We start from the raw sequence: 27,848 nt of genomic DNA on the forward strand, positions 1-27,848 counted from the left end.
CAACCAGGTGCTATTCTGTGGAGTATTTCCTCCCTGCTTGTTGCTTCCTTGTTTACAAAAGAGCCCAGGAGATTGAAATCCTTTACAACTTCTATTCTATTGCCATCAAGCTCAAAATCGTCGTCATTTTCTGTGTTCATGATCTTCATCTTGTTTATGTTCAGTTCTAATCCTATGTTATGACTTTCGGCTTTGACTTTTCTCAATGGATACAGCATATCTTCTTTGCTGCTGGTGATGAGTGTTGTATCATCTGCATAGCGCAGATTTATATTTCGGCCACCAACTTTGAAACCGACACTCTCTCCTTCCAAATTTGCTTTTCTGAAGATGGTTTCACCGTACAGGTTGAACAGGTAAGGAGACAAGGTGCATCCTTGTCTGACGCCACGTTTTATTGGAAACCAATCAATGCTGCCATATTCAGTTCTCGCTGTAGCTTCTTGATTTTCATATAGGCTCTCTATCAGCTGAGTTGTATATCTGGGTATTCCCATTTGCACTAGAGTTCTCCATAGTTTATTGTGATCCACATGGTCAAAAGCATTGCTGTAGTCGATGAAGCAAAGGTATAGGGGTTTTTGGTATTATTTGCTCTTCTCCAATATCCATCTAACATTGGCAATAATGTCTCTTGCTCCTCGACCTTTTCTGAAACCAGCCTGAACTTCAGGTAGTTCTTGCTCAATGTATGATTAGAGTCTTTGTTGTATTATTTTCAGCAATATTTTGCTGGTGTATAGAATTAATGCAGTTGTTCTGCAGTTATAGTCCTTGGCATCACCTTTCTTCAGTATAGGTATTGAACACTGATCTTCATCGGATGGCTGTTTTTTACTTCCAAATCTGTTGACATAGTCATGTGAGGGCCATGATAGCGCCTTCTGAGCCTTTTATTAATTCAGTTGTACTACTTTTAATACCAGGTGACTTGTTTTTCAATAAAGCTTTAATCGCTGCTATGATTTAGGGTCATAAGAATAGCCTTACTGGGTCAGACCAATGGTCCATCATGCACAGTAGCCCCTTCCCACGGTGGCCAATCCAGGTCACTAGTATCTGGCCAAAACCCAAAGAGTAGCAACATTCTATGCTAACAATCCAGGGCAAGCAGTGGCTTCCCCATGTCTTTCTCAATAACAGACTATGAACTTTTCCTCCAGGAAATTGTCCAAACCTTTAACCAGCTAAACCACTTAAAAACGCTTAAAACCAGCTTAAAAATGCTCTTACCACAACCTCTGGCAATGTGTTCCAGAGCTTAACTATTCTCTGAGTGAAATAAATATTTCCTCCTATTGGTTTTAAAAATATTTCCCTGTAACTTCAAGTGTCCCCTAGTCTTCGTAATTTTTGACGGAGTGAAAAATTGATCCATTTGTACCCTTTCTACTCCACTCAGGATTTTGTAGACTTCAATCATATCTCCCCTGAGCAGTCTCTTTTCCAAGCTGAAGAGCCCTAACCTTTTTAGTCTTTTCTCATACGAGAGGAGTTCTGTCCCCTCTATCATCTTGGTCCCTTTTCTAATGCCACTATATCTTTCTTGAGATAAGGAGACCAGAATTGAACACAGTACTCCAGGTGAGGTTGCACCATGGACAATACAGAGTCATTATAACATTCTTGTTAATATCCCTTTTTTAAAATAATTCCTAGTATCCTGTAATCACGGAAAATTGAAAGGAGGTGGAGGAAATTAGAAATTGTATGCATCTTGGAAAAGGAACACTTTAAAGTTGGATTTAAATTTTTCCAGGGAGGTTTCCAATCTGAGTTGCATAGGGAGCACGTTCCATAGTGTAGGACCCATTGACTGAGAAGATGGTGGAATGTGTTAAATCGTAAACTATTTGTGTGATTGTAAGTAGTTTTTGGTGTTGTGAACAGAGTGTGCAAGAAGTTGATTGAGATAGGGGAATGACTGAAGCATCCATGTTTTAAATATGACAAGAAGGATTTTGAATGTAATTCTAAGAAAAATTGGGAGCCAGTGGGCAGATTTGAGTAACGGGGTAACGTGACCGAATTTTCTCTCTCCGGTAATCAGTTTATTGGAGGTATTTTGAATTATTTGCAAGCAGTAGTCCAATTGGCTGAGTATAAGTGAGTGTACCAGTGTTTTGAGAGCCAAGGGATAAAGGAGTAGTTTTAATGAACAAATTTTTCAGAGTTTAAAAATACATTGTTGGATGACAGATGAAATTTGGGGTATTCAAAGAGTGTTGGAGATTGGTATGGATGTTCCTGAAAGCACTAGATGGGCAACTAGTTCCAATGGTGGTATACTGGAGAATAGTAATGCTTTTGATTTTGATTTTTTTTTTTTTTTGGTTTGAGGAGAAGGCGATTGTCAAATAACCAGGTGGTAATAGTGCAGAGTAAAGTTTAGCTTGTCCTTAAAGTGTCGAGAGGACTGAGAGAGTAGAGAAGCTGAATGTCATTGGCATAAATGAATATAGTGAAGCTTGTGCTGTGGTTAGGAGAAGTGTCATGAAGATGTTGAATAACAAGGGAGCCAGTAATGAGCCTTGAGAGACTCTGCAGTATGGTGTGAAAGGCGCAGAGGTAGTATTATTGAACAGTCCTATGTAACTCCATTCAGAGATATAGGTCATGATAAGCAGGTTCCAGAAATACCTATTCTGTTAAATCTATTCAAGAGTCTGTGCATATGGTGATCAGTCCGTTCCTGCGAACTAGACTTGCAGAAGTGTGAATACTTACCGTTTTGAGCATCTCCCACATAGAGGCAGAGTACAGTGCCCCCTTCCAGTTTTCCTTCTGCAGGTGAATTGTGCAAAGGTGTTCTGATCTGCTCTGCTTAGTTTTCCTTTTCTTTTCGGCCTTAAGCTTGTTTTTCTGAGGCTTTGGTGCCCTGAGACCTCATTCTTGGGTTCTCTACCTAGGAAAGGACAAAGTTCCGCTGAGCCGGACTGCAGCTCTGCAGGGCAAGCCTTTGGGTGGACCTGGGGAGCCAGCCTGCTGTGAGACTTCAGAGCTTGGGATCCATTCCCCTGAGAGCCAGCTCTTCGTCTGAGTTTCTCAGTGGATTGAGCACAGGCTGTGGGTGCCCTGTGTAAGAACCTTCGGGGTGACGGCTACATTATTTGCCCACCCCCTGTTGTGCTGCAAAGTCCCATGGGGGTGGAGGTCTGGATCAGTCCAGCTGGCAGTCTGAAGATTTCTTGGTTTGGAGTTGGATTTGGAAGCATCTAAGGCAGAAAATCCTTTTCTTCTTTTCAGCTGCATTGAAATAGCTGACAGTCAGGTACCTCCACAGAACTGTGAGTACAGCCTCATTATTTCCTATGGGAAAAACAGAGTGGGTTTGAAAATCATAAATTTGAAGGTTTCTGAGTTTAGGGTTTAGGTCTCCCACCACAAAAATCCCTTTTTCACTGTTTTTGATTTTCAGTTAAGTCTCCACAAGCCACAAGCATAAGTTTTCTGGCAGCGGCCATCTTGAAATTTGGCAGCTAAAATGTAATGCTAAGTAATATAAGGTCATGCATTTGGGCTGCAAAAACTCGAGGGAACAGTACAGTTTAGGAGGTGAAGAACTTATGTTCACAACAGAAGAGCGGGGCTTGGTTGTGATTGTATATGATGATATTAAGGTGGCCAAACAGGTTGAAAAGGTGATGACAAAAATTAGAAGGATGCTAGGGTGCATAGGGAGAGGTATGGCCAGTAGGGGAAAGGAGGTATTGATGTCCCTGTATAAGTCTCTGGTGAGACTTTATTTAGAATACTGTGTGCAATTCTGGAGGCCGCACCTTCAAAAAGATATAAAAAGGATGGAGTCGGTCCAGAGGAAAGCTACTAAAATAGTGCGTGGTCTTCATCATAAGGCGTATGGGGACAGACTTAAAGATCTCAATCTTTATACTTTGAAGGAAAGGTGGGAGAGTGGAGATATGATAGAGACTTTTAAATATCTATATGGCATAAATGTGCATGAGTCAAGTCTCTTTCAGTTGAAAGGAAGCTCTGGACTGAGAGAGCGTAGGATGAAGTTAAGAAGTGATAAGCTCAGGAGTAATCTAAGGAAATACTTTTTTACAGAAAGGGGTGGTAGATGTGTGGAACAGTCTCACAGTAAAGGTGGTGGAGACAGAGACTGTGTCTGATTTTAAGAAAGCTTAGGATAGGCACATGGGATCTTTTAAAGCGAGGAAGAGATAATGGTTACTATGGATGGGCAGACTGGATGGGCCATTCGGTCTTAATCAGCCATCATGTTTCTATGTTTCTAAATAATGGTATCCTACCTGAGTAGCAGATTTCATTAGTGATTGTGAACGGTGACCTCGTATCATTGGAATGGAGTTGAAGGACATGGGGGTATTGGTTGAGGAGAGTGTTATGAGGAGTAGTGAAAAGAGAAGACAGAGTTTCAAAGTCATAGTAGCTTTAGAATTTGTGGTGTGCATCAAGGAGCATGATATGCTCCTTATGCGTGTTCTGCAAGTGAGGTGAATTAAGAGGGCTACTAACGATTTCACTTTCAGGAGGGTTGGGACCAAGACCGAAATGTCATTGCTATGCAGCTGCACTGAAAATCAGCAAAAGGCAGGCAAGCAATACAGTACTCCCCCGAAATTCGCATGGGTTTTGTTCCAGGAACACCCGTGGATTTCAAAAAACCGCAAAGGGCAGCTGGAGCGCTGGCGGGTGCTGAAAATCATTCGCAGTATTTTCCGACTGCCTCTTCCTGGTACTAAAGTCAAGCTACACCAATCAGGAGCTGCTTTGACACGCCAGATAGTGTGCCAAAGCAGCTCCTGATTGGTGTAGCCCTACTTTAGTACCAGGAAAAGGCAGTCGGAAAATACCGCAAATTACTGAGTCCGTGATTTGCGAAGTCGCAAGGATTTTCTGTACTCATTAAAAAAAAAAAGACACAGGCATCATAATTTAAGTAGAAAATACTTGTAAGTAAGTGCGGAGAAATTGAGCTGGGGAAAGGAAGTGCATCGCAAGTGAGGTGAATTAAGAGGATTACTAATGGGTATGTCACTTCCGTGAGGGGTGAGACCAAGACCGGGACACTACCGATGTGCGGTGTGCTGGAGAACAGTGGGAGACAGGCAAGCAAGACCCTTAAAAAAACAAGGCACAATTTAAATAAAAAATAAGTGTGGAGAAATCAAGCTGATGAAAAATAAAGATTTACACTAGAGAATGACAAGGTGGCAGTTACCTGCGGGTAACCGGCCAAAACGGTGGGGGTGAAAAGTGCTCACTGCGGGCACGGGGACAAGGCCATCCACCGCCCTGTTGAGCGGTGAATAGCCTTGTCCCCGCAGTTAAGGGAGGAAAGGTACATGGCCCCCTACCTATCTACGGCCAAATCTATCTCCCTCCCTCCCTTCCCGTTACCTTCGCGGTGCTTTAGTAAAGAAACTTACTGAAGCTGGCGAAGCCTGTCTGCCTGCAATCGCGTGTGTGTGTGGGCGGAAGCTTCTCCTCTGACGCAACTTACGCCCACACACACGCAGTCTCCACCTGCTTCAGTAAGTTTCTTTACTAATGCACCGCGAAGGTAAGGGGGAGGGAGGGAGATTCTCGGGCCGCTGAAGGGCGGTGAGGTGACGAGAGGGAAAGGTGGATGCTGTGGGGACAGGGCGGTGAAGGGGACGGTGGTCCGGTGATGGGTATTGACGGGGACAGATTTTTTTCCTCATATCATTCTCTAATTTACACTACATTCAAATGCATATTTACTAGATGTTCTATTCACTAACTGTAATGTTTAAAGACTGTACAGTATGCCAAAGTTTCGCACATGCCTTGTGTAAATATTTATGACTTAGTTTCATAAGGCCTGGCATTCCTGTTGACATTGCCTTCATTAGGTGCTTTTTGGAAATGTGCTGAAGAGCTGTAAAATTCAAGTAATTGCTTCTTGTAGGAATTTCAAGCCAAGACTTGCCTGTTGCCGGGAGAGCTCAGTCTGGGAGAAGCCGTGGACGCCCGAAAGGCTCAAATAGTGGGTCCAAGAGCGGAGGGAAGGGTCGGAGCCGCAAGTCCACAGCTGGAAGTGCAGCAGCAATGGCGGGCGCTATGGCAGGTGCCGCGGCAGCTTCAGCAGCAGCATATGCCGCATACGGCTATAATGTGTCCAAAGGTATGGAAATGTTATCCCTGTGGCATACATGGCAACTTTCAGAAAAGAGGTGTCTGAATCCTGTTGAAATTTTCCCTATATTTTTCAGGTATCTCTGCTGGCAGTCCTCTTCAGACCTCCTTGATGAGGTCAGCTGGACTTGCAGACTTCGGATCAGTAAGCGCCTCCTCGCCATTGAGCTCTCCTTTAAGCAAAGGAAACGGTGTCCCTGGGACTCCCAAAAGTATCAACCTGACCAGCACCTTCATCTCTGAAACTTCAACAAGAAAACAAAGTAAAGGTGCTAGCACCCCAGGGGGGCGGTAACGACCCATATTTCAAATCAACATTTGAACTGGCAAAGGCATTACGGAGAATACACCACCGCTCCACCCCCAAAAATCAGATCCAGCACACTTGAGGGGTGGAATTTTTGAGCACTTTCTTTAGACTTCCAGATGCTGTGAGAAGCAGATACACAGGACTGGAGGAAACTGGCATTTCAAATCACATAAAAAGGCAGTCATTGTCCAATAATGTGCTAGGAGAGAAGAGTGCCAGCATACCTGAAACATCTGCATCTGTATAAGCACTTTCCTTCTTCCTTCACACAGATGGAATTCAGCTCTAACACATCTAGACTCCATTGGAGTAGCAGAAGAAACCTTTCAGCACTATGGATCAATGCTATTCTCTGCAATAACAATACTGGAAAAATTGCCTCCAAAACAGTTGTGCAGTAGAGATTACAATTACATTTTTATCCTCTGGCCTCTGTGGAGACCTCTGGGGGAATTCTTCCATGAATTCTCTAGGTGGCTTGGCCACATAGTCAGATGCTGGAAAGTTACACTTGGATATTGCTGCCCCTTTCCCACCCCCACAGGTCTTTGTTTATTGCTCCCATATAGTGTGGAAAATATAGATCATCCTGCTTGAATTGTAAAGTTCATGCCCAGAACCTCAAATATATCCAGTGGTTTACGAATTGAGAAACTTCTTTAGGTTTCAGGAAGTTTTGAAGGTTGATTTTTGTGTTTATCCATGCTTCCTTATTTCTTGCTTACATTTTTACATTGTGCGAAAAGTGCTTCCCATCATCCTCTTTGTGATCTAGTGCTGCTACTGATACTAGTAGAGTGCAGTATAAGGGAAATGGCAGAGGGGGAATTTTTTCTGAAATCTTTAAGGGGGAAAGCACACATCCCTTTTCCATATATTTGTAGTGCTGAAAACCAACCTGGGAATTTAGTTGTGTAATGTGCTGTTACAGAAAGCAAGGTTCCTAAGTCTGAAAGGGGATAATGATGAAGAGACCTGTTGCAGTTTAAAGCTGGCACTCTTCTGTTCTCCCGCATGCTTCTCTTCACTTTTTCTGAGTGAATTCCTGTTCTCAAGCTGTGTATATGCAGACGGTGGAAGACATGCTGGATTGATCTGCCTTTGATACTTGTGAGTTTCATCCCTTGCATTTCCCTGCAGCAGAAACAGCCCTGGCCATGGTAATGGCATTTCTCCTGGACTGCAATCTCCGCAGTGCCTAGCAGGTGCATATTATGAACTCTGCCTTGAATTTGCACACCTGAAAATATCAAAATTAGTTTTCCTATGACATAAATTACTTTTACCTTAGACTTGGCTTTATCGAATGACTCCATGTTCAGGGAGCAGGCTACGCTGGTTTTGATTTTGCTCCATTGCAACTGTGGATTTGTGGATGAACATTTTTTTATTATTATTTTTTAATGATGTATTGAAGCTACAAATCTATGGATAATGATGGAACAAAACCAGCATCAGCTGAATTTGGTCCTGTTAACTTGGAGTTGTCTGATAGACCTATTAGATCTTGTGTATTTTTGTTGTTGAGTCATTTCATTAAGTTAAATCATGGGAATGTTACCTTTCCTTTTCCTTGATCATACCACCTCCCCTCTCTTTCTCCCCCCCCCCCCAACTCAGATTAATATGTGTATATATAATATATCTAGAGGGAATCTGAACAATGCAAAGCCTTTTTTCTCTTTGAATGTGCTGTCTATTTTTATAACTGAACTTGTATATATGTATAAAAGAGACACATCTTTCTTTTACTAACTGGAGGAAGCAATCTGAAATAAAATGGAGTGAGATAATTTTATGTAACAATGAGTCTGAGACTGTTTGTTTGTTCAAGTCTAAACAGGGACAGTTTGGTACTGTAATATGGGTATTTATTAACCTTTTTACAGACAGTGTAAAGTCGATGTAAGTGACAACATGTGCTATGTGTTGCCAGTTTGGATGATCTTACAAATTATTTGCTGTAGGTGCCAGTTGAAAGAAATGGCGATTTTTGTAAGTCTGACACATTTGATGTGATGTTTTGAAGTGTTTACATAAGTTTGTAAATCACATACTTCTGCGTGGAGGTTGTTTGAAGGCCTGGTTGGTAGGCAGGTATGGAGCACATCATTCCAGGATAACATATAATTCCAAGTATGGTTTTACCTCCACCATCTTGATGCAATATACTTAAGTGTCATAGTCCGGTGTTTCCCAACTTGTGGTATGTGTACCCCAAGGGGAACATGAGACACTCGCAGGGGGTACCCAGCAACCAACAAAAAAGAAAAATGATCCATTTTACTTCCTCTTTTGTGTGTCTTTCAGGAGAAGTGGTTCAATTTTGGAGCAAGCTACATGGGGAGCGTACAGAGGAGCTTTCTGTAGTGAGACATACTCAGGGTAAACAGCAGGAAGAAAATGTATCCCTTTTGCACAGTCCTTCAGTGGTGGCACTTGAATTTGGATCAGCCCAGAAGCTAAATGGAGCATTTGCAGTGAAGCGCTAATCCCGCCCACAACACGTCTCTAATATGCCCCCTTGAGATTTAGATGAACTGCATAATTCGGCTAGAGAATAAATTTTGAAAATAATGAATTGGAAAGGTTTGACAAGAAAAATGTCCATCTGCCACTTTATGCCACTTCATAAATAGTTTTCTTCATTTCTTTCTCTCTCTCTCTTCCCTCCCCTGTCCCAGCATCTCTTTTCCTCCCTCTGTAACTTCAGCCTCTCCCACTCTTCCCCACTGCTTCATCTATTCTCCAGGCCATCTCCTTCCTTGCCTGCCCTGTAGTAAAATCAAAAGTTTTTAGGCACAATGCAAAACACAAGTAGTCTGAGAGAGCGAGAACCAAAAGGCCTTGAGCATGCGCAGATGTTCAAGGCCCAGCACAGCCAAGAGGGAGGATCTTCGGGCACCGGCATGTCCTGTGTGTTGGTGTTGGTGCTGGTGCCCGTGCCAAATCGGGGTAAGGGATGGTGTTTGGGTGCTCGGCAGGAGATGCTGGATCGAGGGGGGGGGCAGCGCAATGCGAGCGGGAGGTGGGATGCCAGATCACGGGGGGGCACTCGCAAATGGAGTCAACACTTGGTTTGCGGGAATGTTTTGCTCGTCTTGCAACACACTCGCAAACCGTGTTACTCGCAAACCGAGGTTTGACTACATTACTTTATCCTAAATTAAAAATTAAATTATTTTTTCTACCTTTGTTGTGTGGCCATTTAATATTTCTTTCTAACTGTGTTGACCCTGTTTGTCTCTCTCTCTCTGCCCCTGCCTTGTCACCTCCAAAGTTTTCCTTTCCTGACTCTCTCTCCATGAAAGTTGTCTTTTTATCTTGATCTCCCTGGGATGGTGACTCTGCCATCAGTATATCAGGCACACTCAGCCCTCTAGCGCTTGACTTTAAGCATCTGTGCATGCTCAAAGCTGGCCGGTTTCTGTCACCTCTAAAACAGGAAGTTTGGAGGGAATGGGAACCAGCTAGCTTCGAGTATGTGCAAATGCTTAAGATTTGCTCTGAATGGCCATATTATGCTTCTTATGCAGATGGTAGAGCTGCTGACCCGGGGAAGCACTTCACTGCGGCAGCAGTAGCAAGAACAAAATGCTGAAGGAGAAACATACTGAAGATCATGTGGAAAAGGAGAAAAATGCTGAAATGGGGAGGAAGGAATGGAGAGAGAGATGACGGGTGGGGTGAGGAGGAAGGAAGTAATGGAGAAAAGTGCTGAAGACTGGGGCGGGGGCAGGAAAGAGTAGGGAATAAGAGAAGTGCTAGTACCTGGCGGGCCACAAGTTTGAGACCACTGTCTTAGACATATTGGAGGATATGCATACAAAAGACCCATCCCTCAATACTAGCCTGCCATGTGATCTGATGAAATGGAAGGTGACTTTTTTTGTCCACTTTATTTTTTATTGAAACTTATACTATTTATCAAACCAAGTAGCCACTTGAACAGAAACATACATTAGTAAAAGAAAAATGAAAATCAAGAGATCACTTATACAACTAGAAAAATATTAATTAACCTCAAATAAGGAATCCATCAAGATATCCAGGGAAAAGTAATAACTAATCATGAAAGAAAACCAGCTAATATTTGGCCCTAAGCAGAAATCTAAATATTTCTGGAGTCAACAACCACAGATATTGGAGAGGAGGACCTATCATGCCCCTGGATATAGCCTTTCTAGCTGATATAAAGGTAGAGAGTTGGAACATGTTCAAAGAATACATATTTATGAGAGTTATATTTGATCACATCTACATGAGAATTTCAGAAAAAAAATAAGGCTTCTGTCTTGTAAAACAGCAGGATGAAGGGAGAAAAATCTCTCTCAAAACATCTGGAAACATGCAAATTTTATAATTAAGAAAAATCTCTGTTTTTAAAGTACAGTCTCAGTTACCATTCTTTTATCTGTTAAGACAAAGGCTACCAAAAGAGCAGGTCTAGTCAACTCAGATTCTGAAGTATCAGAAGCTCGGATACATCCAAAGATTCATTAATCTGTGCTTCTTCTAATGTCCCTTCATCATGTCTTCTCATAGAGGGTAAATAATAAATGTTCTCAGTCAGTAGAATAATTTCTGGAGAAACATTCAGAACTTCTCTGAACAGTTTATAAATGTGGGATGTTGTTAACTCTCAAATTACAACCTATAGCTGAATTTTTCAAAGCTTCAATTGTAGCTTTTAATATTGTATTATATTTTACCAACACAGGGCTTGATGCATTAAACACAGTCGCTAAGACCATTCGAGTTACTGTTCCAACAAGTTTCCATGCAAATAATTTGCATGGATGTTTATCGTAATTCTCATTGGGCCAGTTGCTCCAAGAATGACTGGACACATGCGTAGAGTCAGTTTGGGGAAGCCCAAACATATGTGCAGCAGGGGAAACACCAAAGTAGCCTCCTGCCACTCAGCTATTGGGGCTTTTTTCTTTCTAATGGCACAGCTGTTGTGCATATGTTACACACATACAATATCTGCCCTATTAAAAAAAAAAAATGCCCACGCTGCCTTCCCCCCCTTACAACCCACCCTAGAACTAGAATAGAGGCAGGAGGGATGCTCACTCCTGCCACCACGGAAACCCCTCCTGTGCCAGACAAAATCGGCAAGAAGGATGCCCACTCCCTCCTGCCACCACAAAACCCCCCACTGTGCCAGCCAAAATAAGCAGGAAGGATGCCCACTCCCTCCTTCCACTGCAAAGGCCCCCCTGAACTGACCAATCCCCTCCCCCACTCCCCTTCCTAAAATAAATTGGCAAGAGAGATGCCTATTCCCTCCTACCACCGGATGCCCCACCACACTGCCCTGAATACTCCCATACCTGGAAATTAGTCAACAGCAGGAAGGATGCCCAGTCCCTCCTGCTCCTCAGGCTCACCACTGCAAAATGGCAGGTCTTCCCCTTCCTGATGCACATTGGGAGAATAACCCAAATCACAGTTACCAGATGTTAGGGTCCACCTTGGGAATAAGCGCCCAAGAAAAGGATCTGTGTGTCATTGTAGGCTATATGATGAAACTTGCCTAATGTGTGGCAGCGGCCATAAAAGCAAACAATGCTAGGGATGGTTGGCAAGCCTGTTATAATGCCTCTGTATCGCTCCATGGTGCAACCTCACCTGCAGTATTGCATTCAATTCTGGTCTTATCTCAAAAAAGATATAGCAGCACTAGAAAAGGTTCAAAGAAGAGCGACCAAGATGATAAAGGGGATGAAACAACTCTCGTATGACAAAAGACTAAAAAAAGTTAGGGCTCTTCAGCTTGGAAAAGAGATTGCTGAGGGAGAGAAATGATTGAAGTCTACAAAATCCTGAGTGGAGTCGAATGAGTACAAGTGGATCGATTTTTCACTACGTCAAAAATTACAAAGACTAGGGAACACTCGAAGTTACAGAGAAATACTTTTAAAATTAATAGGAGAAAATATTTTTTCACTCAGAGAATAGTTAAGCTCTGGAACGTGTTGCTAGAGGTTGTGGTAACAGCGAATAGCGTAACTGGTTTTAAGAAGGGTTTGGATAGTTTCCTGGAGGAAAAAGTCCATAGTCTATTATTGAGAAAGACATGGGGATGCCATTGTTTGCCCTGAATCAGTAGCAAGGAATGTTGCTACTCTTTGGGTTTTGGCTAGGTACTAGTGACCTGGATTGGCCACCGTAAGAACGGGCTACTGGGCTTGATGGACCATTGGTCTGACCCAGTAAGGCTATTATGTTCTCCTAGAAACATAGAAACATGATGGCAGATAAAGGCCAAATGACCCATCCAGTCTGCACATCCACAATAACCATTATCTCTCCCTTTCTAAGAGATCCCACAGGCCGAGCCCATGATTTCTTTAATTCAGATACAGTCTCCATCTCCAACACCTCTTCCAGGAGAGTGTTCCACATATCTACCACCCTTTCTATATAAAAAGTATTTACTTAGATTACTTCTGAGCCTATCGCCTCTTAACTTCATCCTATGCCCATTGGATGGATAGGCTGTATGGTTTTGATGTGCCATCATTTTCTAAATGTGGAGAATTTAAGCATAATATCAAAACAGTAAAAATTGTACTTATCATTCTCCCTCACATATGGCAGCAGTTGTTATTGTGACCCAGACTTTTGAGAAGGCTCATTGAGATATGATTATTGTATTCTATCTTAGGAAAACAAAACCACAGACATTCAGCACAAACCTGTCTCCAAGTCAAATATTAATGGGAGGGGTAAAGTAAAGGAGGAAAGTTTCAATACAACTGTAGTGTACATATGACCTAAGCAGGAACTACTTTTGTAGGTGTAATTCCAAAATACACAAATTCTCCACAAAGGTAGATTAATTGAAAACTTAAGGGGGAGAGATTATTTTTGGGCACCCAGCCCAAATGGAGTAAAGACAGAGCACTTCTCTGTCAACAAATGCAAGTTAACGCTTGTTTAGCTTTTAAAAAGTGCAAACTGTTTACAATGATTTATGGCAAAACACTGAGCTTTGTGTTTTGGCCAACTCATTTACAAAGGTTAAGATAACTCTTATAGAACAGTCTAAAACAAGTTCCCAGAGGAGCATCTTAGGTCAAGACTTCCCAAACCTATCCTAGGAACCCCACAGCTAGTCAGATTTTCAGCATATCCATAAAGAATATGCATGAGATCAGAGCAATATATGCAGATTTATTCTCTGCATAGTCATTGGTGGCTAGTCCTGAAAACATGACTTGCACTGGGGTCTCCAGGAGAGGTTTCTACCCTATTGACTGCCGTTACTGATAAGAAAGATGCTCTTTCCTTAAGCTTGTAAGGTTAAGGTGTATTGGGGCTTTTATAGACATGGGCCTGGATGTTCTAAACTCACCGTGCCTGTAACAAGTTCAATTTATTTGATATACCACAAATATAAAACCATGGTTCCAATCTCGGCTTTTTACAATATCAAAAAAATATAAAAGGGGAGGGAACAAACACAAACAAGTTAACAAAATTCTGACTGAATAAATATATCAAGAAATATGAAGGGAAGAAAATATGTAAGGTAAAAATATTCTATTGTTGCCCGAGCCTGTTGAACTATAAGCAAAATGGCAGAGAAAAATAATATAGGGCTCATAAAACATAAACATGTCTAAAAACCCACCCAAGTCAGCACTTGGATGACCTAAAAGACAAGTCATCCAAGTGCTGATAAACCAATTTTCTGGATGTGCCCCAGAACTTTTTATGCCTCTAAATGCTGCTGGGCGCCCAGAGCTCAACGGGGTATATCTGGAGGAGTGGTTAGGGCAGGATGTGGGCCGACCTAGACTTAGTCATCCTGCAAGGATAATCAAGTTTCAAGTTTATTTTTGATTTTATAAATCGCTTATTTAAATTTACTAAGCGAGATACAACTTTGGTAAAAAATGTAAACATACAGTTAAACATAATATTTAAATATTAAAATAATGGGTTAGCGGACTTACAGACTAATGGATACACAAGGTAAAAAAGGGAAGAACTACAATAATTTTAGAATAGAGAAGAGAACCATAAAAGGAAAGAAACGTTGGGGAAAGGGAAGTAAAAAGTAAGAAAGAGCTAAGATTAACTTTGAATTTAGTTTAAAGGTCATAAGCATCTTTAAAAAGAAAACTCTTTAAATTATTTTTAAAATGACTCATTATTTTCCTCATATATTGTGATAAAGTATTCCATAGTTGCGGGGCCATTACGGAGAACATTTCATTTCGTCGAATTCCAATAACTTTCAGGGAAGGAACTACTATGAGCTTTTGATTAGTAGATCGAAGAAGATGAGGTGTACTATGAGGGTAAGTAATTTATTAATAAATTGAGGTCGTTAGATGAGAAGGTTTTGAATACTAAGAGCAGAATTTTGAAAGTGATACAGTGGTTAACTGGGAGCCAGTGAGATTTGATTAAAAAAGGAGCGACATGATCATATTTTTTGCCATATGAATCAATTTAACAGCAGTATTTTTGTGTAATATTTATTAATAAGGAATTACAATAGTCGAGTTTAGCGATAATTAAAGAGTGAATAAGTATATTTAAAGATTTTGGCTCTAGAAATTTGGAAATCGAGCAAATCAGTTGTAGCCTATAAAAGCAAGATTAAACAGTGTTTATATGTTCATGATAAGAATATTTTTCATCGATGATGATACCCAGTATTTTTTTATGATGTTGCTAAATTTAGGTGAGTATTATCTATGGTGAAAGGAGCACTCAAGTTTATATCCTTTTTCCATGGAAAGAGTAGCACTTTTGTTTTTTGTATGTTAAGGGCTAGCATGTTGGAACTAAGCCATTGTTTAATTTTCACTAGTTTCTTATTAATCTCGATTATCGAATGTTTTTCTAGACATCCTGGACAAAACTTAAATGCTGTGAGTTAGACAATGTAAAAATAGGTATAAGTGCCAAAAAGGTATCCGATGTGACCAGATAACCACTGCAGAGACAAAGTAAAGACCTACACACACTACCCCAGATCAGAATAAAAAAGTACATACCTGTCTCCAGAACATCAGTAAGTGGTATAGGAAAGCCTAGTAGAGCTGCACAAGGGTGTCTTAAATAGCCTGGGGCTGGTTTAGTGAACCGTAGAGAGGAGGACCCAAGCCCATAAGCCACTCTAATCACAACATTAATGGTGGAACATGTGTGCCCTACAAAACCCTACTCTGCTGCCATATAGGTGCCATCTGAAGCCATAAGGGCTATTGGGGGTTGCAGACAGGTGGGTTTTGGGGGTCTCACCATAATCTAGAAGGGAATTCTGGTGAAATGTTTATCTGGCCCCCTTTTTCTGAAGTTCACAGCATTGCCCTGTAAGGTGCCCCACTTCTTTGTGGCCATGTCTGGGTGGCCAGTCCATTACAAGATTGCACCTTCCTACGTCGAAATGATCTTTTTCTGGGCGTTTGGGACTTGGACAAAATTTTGTTTGAAAATATGGCGGTCTGGATGAACAAGAGCCTGGACGTTCAGATAGATGATTTTCGGGGGAAAAAAAATTCTAAATGTATTTTTCAAAAATGGGCATTTTCCCACTGCTGACTTTGGGCATCTAGCACCATACGCCCAAATTGGACTTAGACTTATGTTTTGATTATGCCCCTCCACGCCTTTAATTGAGTCTTGAATGTAAAAAATGAACTTTGAGTGGAGAGAGTAAGGTAAAGAATTCCAGAGAGTAGGCGTTTGAACTGGTTTAGTGTCTTAAGTAGTTTACTGACATGCATATAATGGCTTACCACGGGCTTTTCTGTGGGTTCATTGCAGCCTCCGACTCTGCTGTGCAAATGTAGTATAATGAGGTCAATAGTATTAAAACAAAGTCATTAATATTAAAATGACATTCAGCACATCTGTAACAAACACACAGTGGCGTAGCGAGAGTGAGAGGCACCCTCCTGCTTCCCTTTCCCCGTACCTCTGGTAACGTTCCTGGCATGAGCAGCAAACCCCAAGCTGCTATTGTGCCAGCATCAGCGCTTCCTCTGACATCACTTCCTAGACGTAGGTCCAGGAGGTGACATCAAAGGAAGAGCCAATGCTAGCATGACAGCAGGTTGGAGGTTGTTGCTCATGCCAGGAATGTTACAGAGGTATAGGGAAGGAAATGGTGCGCAGGGAAGGAGTGGGAGGGGCAAAGAGGAGGACAGGTGCCTGCGCCCTCACCAAGACAGCACCGGGGTGGACCATTCACTTCCTGTTTACTATGCTACTACACACAACATCTGTGCCCATTAAAGAAAAAATAAAGTTGTCTTCCCTAATCGGCAGGAAGCTGCTTCAGAGCTTTCCCTGCCGGCTCTGCGCATGTGTGCCGGTTGCTTTTCCCATGACTGATCGGATGGGGTTATGGCAGAAACTCATTTGCATGCAAAATTGTTTCAACATTGATCACCATTTTGAAATCAGACAATTTATCTGCACCACAGCAACCCACAGGATTATAACAGCGATTTTAGAGCATCCGGCCCAGAGTTGTTCTGGTTCTTTGTCACTGGCTTAGCGTTCCCTTATGCTCATCTGTGATCTTACTTTTCATTCACATATATAAAGATAGATACCACTTTTTTACTGCCAATGGAAATTGTATCCTAAAATGTTCACAGTGAGACTGTTTTCTTCATGCCTCATCTGAGCAAGGTCAATGAGTCCTGCATTCTGTGATGAGCCCAGCCAGAAAGTGTGAGAGGTGATATCTTGGAATTTGTACAGTATAAGTCCAAAAATCCAGACCACCTAAGAATGCAGACCCTTTAAAATTGCAATCGGAACCATCCAAGAATCCGAACTCTTGGAGAGAGAGAGAGAGATGGTGAGGCTTGAACTTTAAAAGTAAATGTTGCAAATGGGGAAAAAATTAATATTCAAAAACAAATTTTACTATGTTTTCTGTGATTCTCCTAATATGGTCTAATTCAATGAGACATAATATTTGTTTATTTATATCGCATTCCAGGCTGTTTAAATGGAAAGGAACCAATGTGCTTTTCCTGTTCATGCATGTCAGTGTTATCTGGTTCCCTTTTAAATATAGGATTCCCTAAGTACAGTCTGTGCCATAGAAATGCATGAATTTTACTTCTGTACGCCCTCTCTGGATTTGTTCAGCCAAGGGCTAGGCACTCCTTTTCCTGTCTTCTCATATGTTCAGTTGTGTTTATACTTAACTTCCTGGAAGTCAACTAATTCTGCCTTCTAAGAATGTATTAGAGAGTGAGAGAAAAATGATCTAACGAACAAGCTAGTCCAAGGGTTGGGTAGATCATGCCCTGATGCACCTATTCCCCTAGAGACGTTTTTAAGGAGGGCTTATAAGCAAACAGAGTGCAGAAGGAAAACATTAATGATGCACATTCAGTGTACTCCCTGTGAGAAGGGGGTGGGGGGGGAGGGGAGAGAGGGTTGTCAGCCTTGTTAATTTTTTTTCTTTTATAATATTAATTTCTCTCTTTCTTGTTCAGTCATTTAAGAATGGATTACAAAACCTGAGGCAACATGGATTCACTAGAGGCAGGTCTTGTCAGACAAATCTACTCAATTTCTTTGGGTGACTAGAGAATTGGATAGTGGGAGTTTGCTAGATGTGGTGTATTTAGATTTTAGCAAAGACTTTGACAGTGTTCCACATGGGTTTCTAAAATAAACTGAGTACCCTTGAGATGGACACTAGAGAATGATACGAGGGAAAAATTTGTCTCCATCCCCACAAGCTCTGTTCCTGTCCCCACAAACCATCTGATCCTATCAGTACAAGCCTTGAATAGTTATGATTTTATATTGAACTTATTTTATTAAAGTATAAAAAGAAACTATTCTATTCAATTGTCATTTAATAAACACAAATAATAAAGAGCAAGGATCAACACAACCCCTTTCTCTCCTCCCCTCCTGAAATATCCCCTCCACTATCGAGGAACCTGAATAAGCCAAATTACTACAGAATGCTACACAGAAAAATCATGCTAACAGAATGCTGTAGTCACACATGACAGGAATTGTGTTAGGGGAATGCAACTAGGGCAACTGCCCCCTGGTCAGAGAGAGCCCTAAGCCAGATGGAAGCTAAAGAAGCACAGCCTGTACTTTGCAGTCCCCAGTTATGTCTAACACCAGCTCTAGCAGGATACATATTTCAAATTTAATATATTCTAATCACAAAATAGAAACTACAATTATTTTTTTCTACCTTTTGTTGTCTCATTTTATTCTTCAATCATGTTGGTCTCAGGCACTGGTCTCTATTTTCTTTTGTCTTCTCTTAACTCACTTGCCAGGGTCTCCTAACCATTTGACATTTCTTCTTTCTCCATGCTCACCATCCATCTTCTGTCTCTGTATATGTATTGCTCTCCATGTTCAGCATCTCCCTTCTCTATGTTTCCGATATGTCACTTTCTAGTATTTCCCCTATGCTCATCTCCCTGCCTTCATCTCACCATTCTATGATTCCCTTTCCCTGTGTGTACAGTATTGCTCCTCTATATCCCTATGCCCCACCCCCACCCCCGTCCAGCATCTTCCTTCTGCGTTATTATTCTCCCCCATGTCTAACTATCTTTTCTCTGTGTCCATATACCCTCCCATGTCTAGCAATACCCTTCTGTGTCCGTATACCACCTGCATACAGCATTCCCCTTTTTGTCCCTGTTCCTATGCTCCCATCCATGCCCATTAGTGGGTCCAATTTATCAGGGTTTCAATTCCCTGATTGAAACTGTTATCTATGATAAACAATACTGATGCTGATTCATCAAAAGAACATGCAGCGTTTACAATTGATGCAAAATGCAGCGGTCAAACTGATCTTTGGGCTGAGGAAGTTTGACCACGTGACACCCTGCATTGGCTGCATTGGCTGCCAATGGAGGCGCGCGTAAAGTTTAAATTTGCCTGCTTCTGCTTCAAAGCACTACACGGACTTGCCCCTATATAACTGACCTTTTCGTCTTCTCAGCCAACAGACACAAGAGAAGCTCACATTCCAACTTCGTTTCCCCCCCAGTGAGAGGTTGTAAACTGAAAAAACACCATGAACATCTTCTCTCGCACCAAGCAGCATCATGGGGTAAAGACCTAGAACAATTGCTTTCGCCCACTACTTATGAGGAATTTAGGAAACGTCTGAAAACACACCTGTTCCTAAAGTATCTAGACAACTGATCCTCTCTTCTCTCTCCCCTCTATAGCGATTAACTTGTTCTATTGATCACTCTCTCCTCAAAAATGGATTTCCTGTCCTATTAACCCTCTTTCTTCCTCCCCTCTTAAAGTCAATCAATTTGTACCTTTGCTTAATCTTTGTAAACAGCATAGAACTTCACGGTATTGCGGTATATAAGCTGTTATTATTATTCATTATGCAAACTGTTATACAGTATTTTCTAGGGCGCCGAACCCCTGCACTCAACTCCTCCTGCTGTGAAACTTCTGCCTGTAAATCAGGACAACAGCCCCATAATGCAGTCAACTGGTGGAAAACTAAAAATAACTTACAAACCTGAAATAACTTCTGAAATGACTAAACGACTTCTGATTGCATAATCTGTTTTCTACTACATAGAAAATGATGAATTAGTGAAGACAGCGAGCTTTGGCGCTGTGATAATAGATGTTGCATAATAGAAGGAAGAAGACTAGATGCAGCTGAAGACACTCAGGGCCTCATCAGCAGTCATTTCTTTGAATTTTCAAGAAAGAAAGATTTAAAAAAAAAAAAAAGAAATGCTGACTGGAAAGATGATTACTCAATACTGGACTGTATTAAAAGGATGCTAACTACAGGTCTAATAGAAAACAAGGAACTTCATATGCAAGTCAGGAAAGTCCAAGTCAAAATCATATCATTTTGAGTGTAGTTTTTGGTTATAATTAGGGGGGGGTGATATCTTTTGTCACAGATTATAATTGTATTTGTATTTAAGTGTTTTTATAGAGTTATATGATTGTATTATATTGTGCACTTACTTATGGCTTTAAAATGACTAAAGAAATTAAATATATTTGTGAGTGATATTTCTTAAGGTTGTGCCATGTAGTATGGGGGATGGGGAAAGGACAGAAAGGAGTGCACGGGGGTGCCACTGCCCTGGGCACCTCCTACCTTGGCTATGCCACTTGCACAGGATGGCAACTCTTCTGTTCTTAACTAGCTAGTGTTTTCATGCTGATTCAGCTTTCAAAATTATTCCTGATGCCTTCAGGCTATGATTACTCTCTTATGTGTGATCACTTTTCACTAAATATCACTTAATCACAAGGAATCAGATGATGACATATTTAGATGATAAATCACACAAAATTTATATGTAGCAATTAATAACATAATAGAAGAGGTTTAGATACAGACACGTGGAGGGGCATAATCAAAAGAAACATCCAAGTCCGATTTGGATTTATGGCGTTAGATACCCAAAGTTGGCAGTGGAAAAATATCCATTCTCAAAAAAAATATGTATAGAATATATATATATATTTTTTTTTTTTTTGTCAAAAATTGTCTATTTGAACATTCAGGTCATTGATCGTCCAGACTATCAGTGTGTCTATCTTTATACCACATTTTCAACCAAAAATTAATCTAAGTCCCAAACGCCCAGAACAAGACCATTTGGACATGGGAGGAGCCAGTATTGTGATGGACTGGCCACCAGACATGGCAACAGAGCAATGGGGCACCTTACAGGGCACAGCTGTGAACTTCACAAAAAGGGTGCCAGATAAACATCTCACCAGAACCTCCTTATAGGATATGGTGAGGCCCCCCTCCCCCAACACACTATACGTACCTGTCTACAACCACAACAGCCCTTATGGCTGCAGGTGCCACCTATATGGCAGTACAGTAGGGGTTGTTTTTTTGTTGTTTTTTGTAGGCTCACATTTTCCACCATGAATGTAGTGATTATGCACCTGGGTCCTTCTTTCTATGGTTCACTAACCCACCCCATGGGCTACTTAAGACACCTGTATGCAGCTCTACTAGGTTTTCCTATAGCAGGTGCTGATGTTCCAGAGACAGGTATGTATGTTTTTATTCTGATATTTGTGGCAGTGTGAGGGGGGTCAGTGATCACTGGGGGAGTGTGTGGAGGCCTTTAAGTTGTCTCTGCAGTGGTTATCTGGTCACTTTGGATACCTTTTTGGCACTTATAACTGCTTTTACATCATCTAACTCACAACGTATAAATTTCATCCAGGAAGTCTCGTGAAACATTCGATTATCTCTGCAGGACGACTAAGTCTAGTTTGGCCCACATCCTGCTCAAATACCGCCCTAACCACTCCTCCAGCTATGCCCCTTTTAGCTCTGGGCACACAGCAGCATTCAGAGGCCTAAAAAGGCCCTGGATACGCCCAGAAAGTTGGTTTGATTATCGGCACTTGGACTACGTGCTGACTTGGGTGGGTTTTTTGATGTGTTTAAATGTTAAAAATGAGCCCCATACAGTAATTGAACTTTTCAATTGTTTTATGTCTTTCTAGCTGGTAGTCTGCTATCTTGCCTTTGATGTCTCAGTCTTTTTAATTGCTCTTCAAAGACACATGCTAACTGGTATCCTGTCTGAAAATGATAATGGATACCCTCCTTTCAGTAATAGCATCTCCAGCACAGACCCTCCTCCTCCTCCTCTAGTGGTGATGGCTCCAGCAAAAGTAGGTTGAGCACCAAAAGGGATGCGTAAGCTGGGTTAGAAAGGTAGAGAAATGTTTTTACAACACATGGGTCATGGGGCTAGGAAGTGACATCAGAGGGAATGCAACGAGGAGCATGCTTGCAGAAGCCACTCACCTTGGCGAAGGGTGGGGGGAGAGCGCAAGTGTGGAATGGCACCTACTACAGGTGCCTCCTACCCTTACTAAGCCACTGTCCAAACCATTCCTCTTTTTTAAATGTATAAGCTGTGCCCTTTCTAAAACCAGCAGACATATTGTGCTGGTTACTTATCTAGTGAAAGTAGTGCCCTGTACCAAACCACAAATGAGGGCCACAACTGCCGTGATGATAGACAATGGCAAACCACTGTACTTTTCCCATTCATCTTCACCCCCCCTCCTCCTCCCAGCTAAGGCCATTTACTGACCAAGAATGGATGGATGGCCAAAGGCTGGCTTCCTGCCAAAATCTCATGGTAGTGGAAAATTCATTCAGATACAGTTCATGGCCAGAGTAGGCAAGTAATCTGTGGGTTGCAGCCTGAGGCCTACATTGCTAACTGGTGCCTAAGGCCTATGAAATTGCTTCCATTATGTCCAAGGGCATGGAGCCGTGCACAAGCTTAACAGCAGCCCCTCCCTCATGGTGCCCTGTGCTGGTTGTGTGTAATGGGCAGTTCTTGAGCATATCATTTTAGTACGAACCTCCGGATCTGATATGTACTTACAGTGCAGGATTCACTAATATTAGAGTAGGGGGAGAAAGGGGGGTTATTGTTCTTCCTATAGGGCTAGTGCCTGTATTTCTAACCCTTAGAAAGTTCCACTCTAGTTTCAAAATATGAACACACAGGTTGTCAGTTTTCTAAGTGTCAGTTTATTACTTATGTATAAAAAAAACCTGCTTATATACATATATTGTAACCGTTACTGTGCAAACATAACACTGAAGCTTGTCTAGGTGATGGTAGAGGTTAATGTTCTTAGTATGGCCATTCAGTCTTTTCAGCAATGTGAAAGCTCCCAAGTGCATGTCATAACAATATTATGTACTATAAAAGTCAAGTGATGTCATTGCTAATACAACTCAAGCACTGGGAAAGGCTCATGGAATGGAACACCTTCATTTATCTGCGCTTCCTCCCAGTAGGAGCTGAGCTCATCCTAATCAGCCAGTCTTCAGCTTTTCATAGTGTCAAGGACAAACTGGATGAATCCAGACAGCTGTGTGTGTTCAAAAGGAGCTCCTCCAGCATCGAAAGAACCTTCTCTACCTATTCAATGCAGACAAAGTACAGTACCTATGGAACATATACACATTTGCAGTCTCCTGCTGGCAAGTGTAGTAATCAAATCATCACTACATGCAAGAAGGATGGAAATAGTTTCAGTTCAAAAAACTTATATCAAAAATCACAGGAAACTTCATTCCTATTGCACAACTCTGCCAATACAGTACATTTCCACACACTAGAACCATCAGATGCCCCCAAGAGAGCACATCACTATAGCAGCAGTTTAATCATAAGAACATAAGAATTGCCGCTGCTGGGTCAAACCAGTGGTTAGCATCCAGCACTAACCTCTCTTCTTAGTTCAGGCTAGTGGGAATTTCCACTGCGACAGCAAGGCTGTCCTTGGTACAAGTCACTTTAGAAAGTCATAGACCATAGCAGACAGAATACAAGACATAGAGGTAGTTAGGGCTCCACACCTTTGTTACATACACTGGATTGAAATAGCCCAGCAATAGATGAGCAGTATTCACACTGAGATGGTACATACTAAAGTTGTGTTAAAAAAAAACCCAAAAACCCTACAAAGTAATATATTCCAATCCCAAAACTCAGTGCATGAATATCATCTCTTTAAAAATGCTGGCTCAAAGCAGTCACTCAGCCCAAAGGCCTGGGTATTGCACAAATGCCTGTGCACTACATCCAAGTTGATTAAGATTTGATATACTGCTTCTAAGTTGTCTAAGCGGTGTGTATAATTAAAAAGGTTAAAATAAATGTAGGGAGAAGACAAACACATACATCTGGAAGGAAGCTCTGTTCTGCAGCAATAACTGAATAGTTTTTGCCAAGTGTGGAGATAGAATGATAGAACCAGCAGAGGCCTGCTCTTCTGGCTTTCAACAAGAATAAAATTAAAAAAAATCTGTAACATTATAAAGTAACAAGGCAGAAGAACACTGTACATCTCCAAAAATCCTGCTTCCAATGGCATATATAACCCCCCCCCCCCCATCATCCACTTAAACGTCAGCATTAAGACCAAGGTTTAACAAGATTCAAAACAGTTCTGGAGAAGTTCCTGGAGGAAGAGTACATGCAGTGTTAGGTAAACTCGAATGTCGTTTCACCTTGGAAATGAGCTATGAGAAAGATCTACTTTCTGGAATCTGCTTGCGAGCCAGCCTGGTCAATGGGATGTCCCACCATTTTAAATAAAATATTTATATAATGGCAGCTCCTGTGTTGGTGAAAAACCATGATCTTATGACTCTCTCTGGGTATAATGTCAGATGGTATCTGTTAAAAAGCCAAGTCTTAGCACAGAACAGCGAGGGGATCATCTGGGCTATAGAAGCAGGGCAGGATAGCTATAAGAGCCTCTTCAATTTGAAACAGGTGCTTGTCCTCTGCTTCAGGACAGAAGAAGCGCATGAAGTCTGCCAGTTGCAACAAGTACTCGATGTTATGGCCAGAGCAACCACTAGACACTATGATTTGAGCGGCAATATCCTCTTCAGAAGCTGGGCCGAGGTACGAAGGGTTCTGAGGGGTAGCAATGTAAACCAGTGCCATAATGGTTCCACTGGGTCCTTCGGCTTGTGGGTAAAAATTCACAAACTTTGTGGCATAGCCTCCCAAAACCGTTTCCCGAATGTTAAGGTACTGGAGTGATGGCTCAATTTGCTCACCACGCACTTCATAAGCGATGCCCCATGTGCAACTCTGAAATTACAATTAAAAAATGGTTATTTAAATTGCCAGGAAATTCCATCACAGAACAAGATCAAAAGAGGGCAGAAGAACAAAACAAAAAGAGATCAGATATAAAATGTCAGAATGGGGTAATAGCTGCAAAAGGGTGCAACTAAGGGGCTATATCTTCTATCACAAGATTTTAAATTAAAGGCCAGACACCCATTAGAAGTAATTTAAATCCAAAGAAGTGAAACAATCTAACTTAGGGACAATAACTTAGAATTTCTGTTTACCCTTCACCCTATGAGAATGCAAAGGGACCAAACCGTCCTTAGCCCTGTTGATAGTCTACAAAGTACAATGAAATTGCACAGTGGATCCATGTTTACCCTCTTACAGAGAATGCATGCACTAAGACTGGAAAATAGGATAAAACAACTTACATCATAATCTTCTTGTAGGGTGACCACTCGGCCAGGCTGGAAGAAAAGAAAAAAAAAAGTTAAATTCATGAACAGTCAAACCATTAGAAAATTAGTAAGCACTTGTCAATGCAAATAATTCGCTGACACGCAGGCTGAAGACGCCTGACTTTTCAATTAACTGATGACTACTGAGCTTAAATGGGATAACAACAAAACAATTTGCAAGACTTGAGTCTATAATACCTGCCCAGGAAGGAAGCGGACAGTTCTCTCATCCCCACCCCACCCCTCAGGCAAAAACAGCATCTTCTGCACAACTCCCCATCCATGCTTCTCTCGGGGGGGGGGGGGGGGAAGGAAAGGGCAGAGGAAATAGAGAAGATAAAGGAGAGGGAATACAATATAGAGTTGGAGATGGGGGGGGGGGAAATACCTCTTCCCTATCGTATCGTATCCCTATAGTATTTACCATTCGCTCGTTACCGCGATGGAAGGTGTCACCCTGCCAGAACTTGCGGCTGTAGCCCTGGATGAATCCCACTTTGCTGGAGGTGAACTCGAAGTCCGGCTTCCAGACGAGGGAGCCATAGCCGAAGATCCAGAGGCTTTTCTCGGCGCTCTGCTCGGCGGTGGGGGCTGACTCCATGTCGGCTGCAGTGAGAATGATGGAGAGACGGCGCCGGGTGGGCTCGGGGGGCGCTGCTCGGGGTTTCCGGTCGCTTTCCGATTTTATGTACATTAGGTGGGGGGAGCCTGCAGTGAGGGCGGCGGGTAAGTACGGTAGACTGCTGGCTTTGCAAGAGCCCACTAATAGAACCAGCCCAGGTGAATCGATTGATCAGCACCGGGGCTCCTGAGCTTAAATACCCGGCAACCACTAATCCCCGCCCATCGCCAGCTGCGGGTCCTCCCCCATCGCCCCAACGTGCTCCACACAACCAATCATCTGCAGCCTTCCGCTTCCCTTTCCCCAATCAGCACTTAGCAATCACCTTGTTCGGACCGTGCCTTCCAGTTCCCCACCAAAGCGCAAGCCGATTGGCTAACAGCAAAGTTCCTGACGCCACAGCGTGCGCTCTCTGATTGGTGAACCGGGATGCCGGCTCTGTGAATCGCGAGGTACTGAAGTTGGAATGATGCAACTGGCGGCGGCTCTTTCAGGGCTCGCAGCCCATAGAGCAAGCAGAGCCCAGATTGCATCAGTCAGCCCCGCCTGCCTATCCCTTCGTTGCGCTTTCCGTTTGAAAAGAACAGCGATGTTTTCCTGCCGAACACTACGGTTTATTTGCCGCTCTAGCTGTAAACAGGGGGTCCCCTATAAGGAAACTTACCGAAATATTTCGACTCGTACACCTTGCCATAGGGTCTTTCCTTTTTTCAGGGTAGTTTTCTTCTACTTTATTGGCCATGTTAACCGACTACTGTAATATTGCAGATAAACAGCTCGTAATTTTTTTTTAATACTGTTTTAAAAATATGTGCAAAATGTATATACGAAAGTGACAGTTTATCTTCCTTTTGCCAGAAAATATAGTTAATTAATAGGTAAATGTAGCACTATCAATGCTTTTGATACTCATTTTGAAAAAAAAATTTCGGGGTTTCCGATTTGACGTTGTAACTACTGAACCTCCCTGTAAAAAGTAGCTATTTTTGGATAAATACCAGAAAAATAACACTTCCCTTCTTAGAACCTTCTGATACCTCCCCTGGCTTGCCTTCTATCCATCATTAGGTTTCTGTAGTCTTTCTGATTCCAGTTGTAAAAATTCCTAGCAATAGTGCATGTGATGTGAAAACACAGATACATTCTAATTCAGGGGTGGGGAACTCCGGTCCTCGAGGGCCTTAATCCAGTCTGGTTTTCAGGATTTCCCCAATGACTATGCATGAGATCTATTTGCATGCACTGCTTTCAATGCATAGTCATTGGGGAAATCCTGAAAACCCGACTGGATTACGGCCCTCAAGGACCGGAGTTCCCCACCTCTGTTCTAATTTTAAATACATTTAAGAGTCTGAAAGTTCTCAGCCCAACCAAGAAGAGAATGTCAGCATTGTATGAAGACAATCCTCACTAAGTCTCACAGGCACCAGGATTCTCTTGCATCTTGTTGTGCTCCACTTTGTTCCTTCTAATCTAAAGGATATCTTTGGACCCCTGAGGAAGATATTTTAATCGAAACACGGACCATGTTGGGTCCTGGTTTCTCTAGGACAAAGGTGGCTCATTTTTTTTTTTTTTTTAAACAATGTTTTGACTGACTTAATAAAGTTCCTGCATCAAGTACCTGTGTTTTGCAGTTTTCTTTTTGGTTTTTACTGTTCGACATTTACTGCAGACCTGTTGGA

At 42.0% G+C, this 27,848-nt stretch overlaps 2 protein-coding genes across 2 annotated transcripts in view; one reads left to right on the forward strand and one right to left on the reverse strand.

Annotated features, from left to right (window-relative positions):
- Positions 1-8,257, forward strand: part of INO80 (INO80 complex ATPase subunit) — a 348,126-nt gene extending 339,869 nt beyond the window's left edge. Inside the window, 2 exon segments of the mRNA XM_033951235.1 lie at positions 5,918-6,133; positions 6,222-8,257. Of these exon segments, the coding sequence (XP_033807126.1) occupies positions 5,918-6,133; positions 6,222-6,439 (434 nt within the window). The 3' untranslated portion in view covers positions 6,440-8,257.
- A 14,735-nt stretch (positions 8,258-22,992) lies between these two features.
- On the reverse strand, positions 22,993-26,316 carry CHAC1 (ChaC glutathione specific gamma-glutamylcyclotransferase 1). Its single transcript, XM_033950863.1, has 3 exons — positions 25,966-26,316; positions 25,515-25,550; positions 22,993-25,098 (listed from the first exon to the last, which is right to left on the reverse strand). Exons 1-3 carry the CDS (start codon positions 26,233-26,235, stop codon positions 24,691-24,693), a joined length of 714 nt encoding a protein of 237 aa, XP_033806754.1. The 5' UTR covers positions 26,236-26,316; the 3' UTR covers positions 22,993-24,690.
- Between the last annotated feature and the right edge of the window lie 1,532 nt (positions 26,317-27,848).

This window comes from Geotrypetes seraphini, chromosome 7 (assembly GCF_902459505.1).
Source record: "Geotrypetes seraphini chromosome 7, aGeoSer1.1, whole genome shotgun sequence".
Classification (NCBI taxonomy): domain Eukaryota; kingdom Metazoa; phylum Chordata; class Amphibia; order Gymnophiona; family Dermophiidae; genus Geotrypetes; species Geotrypetes seraphini.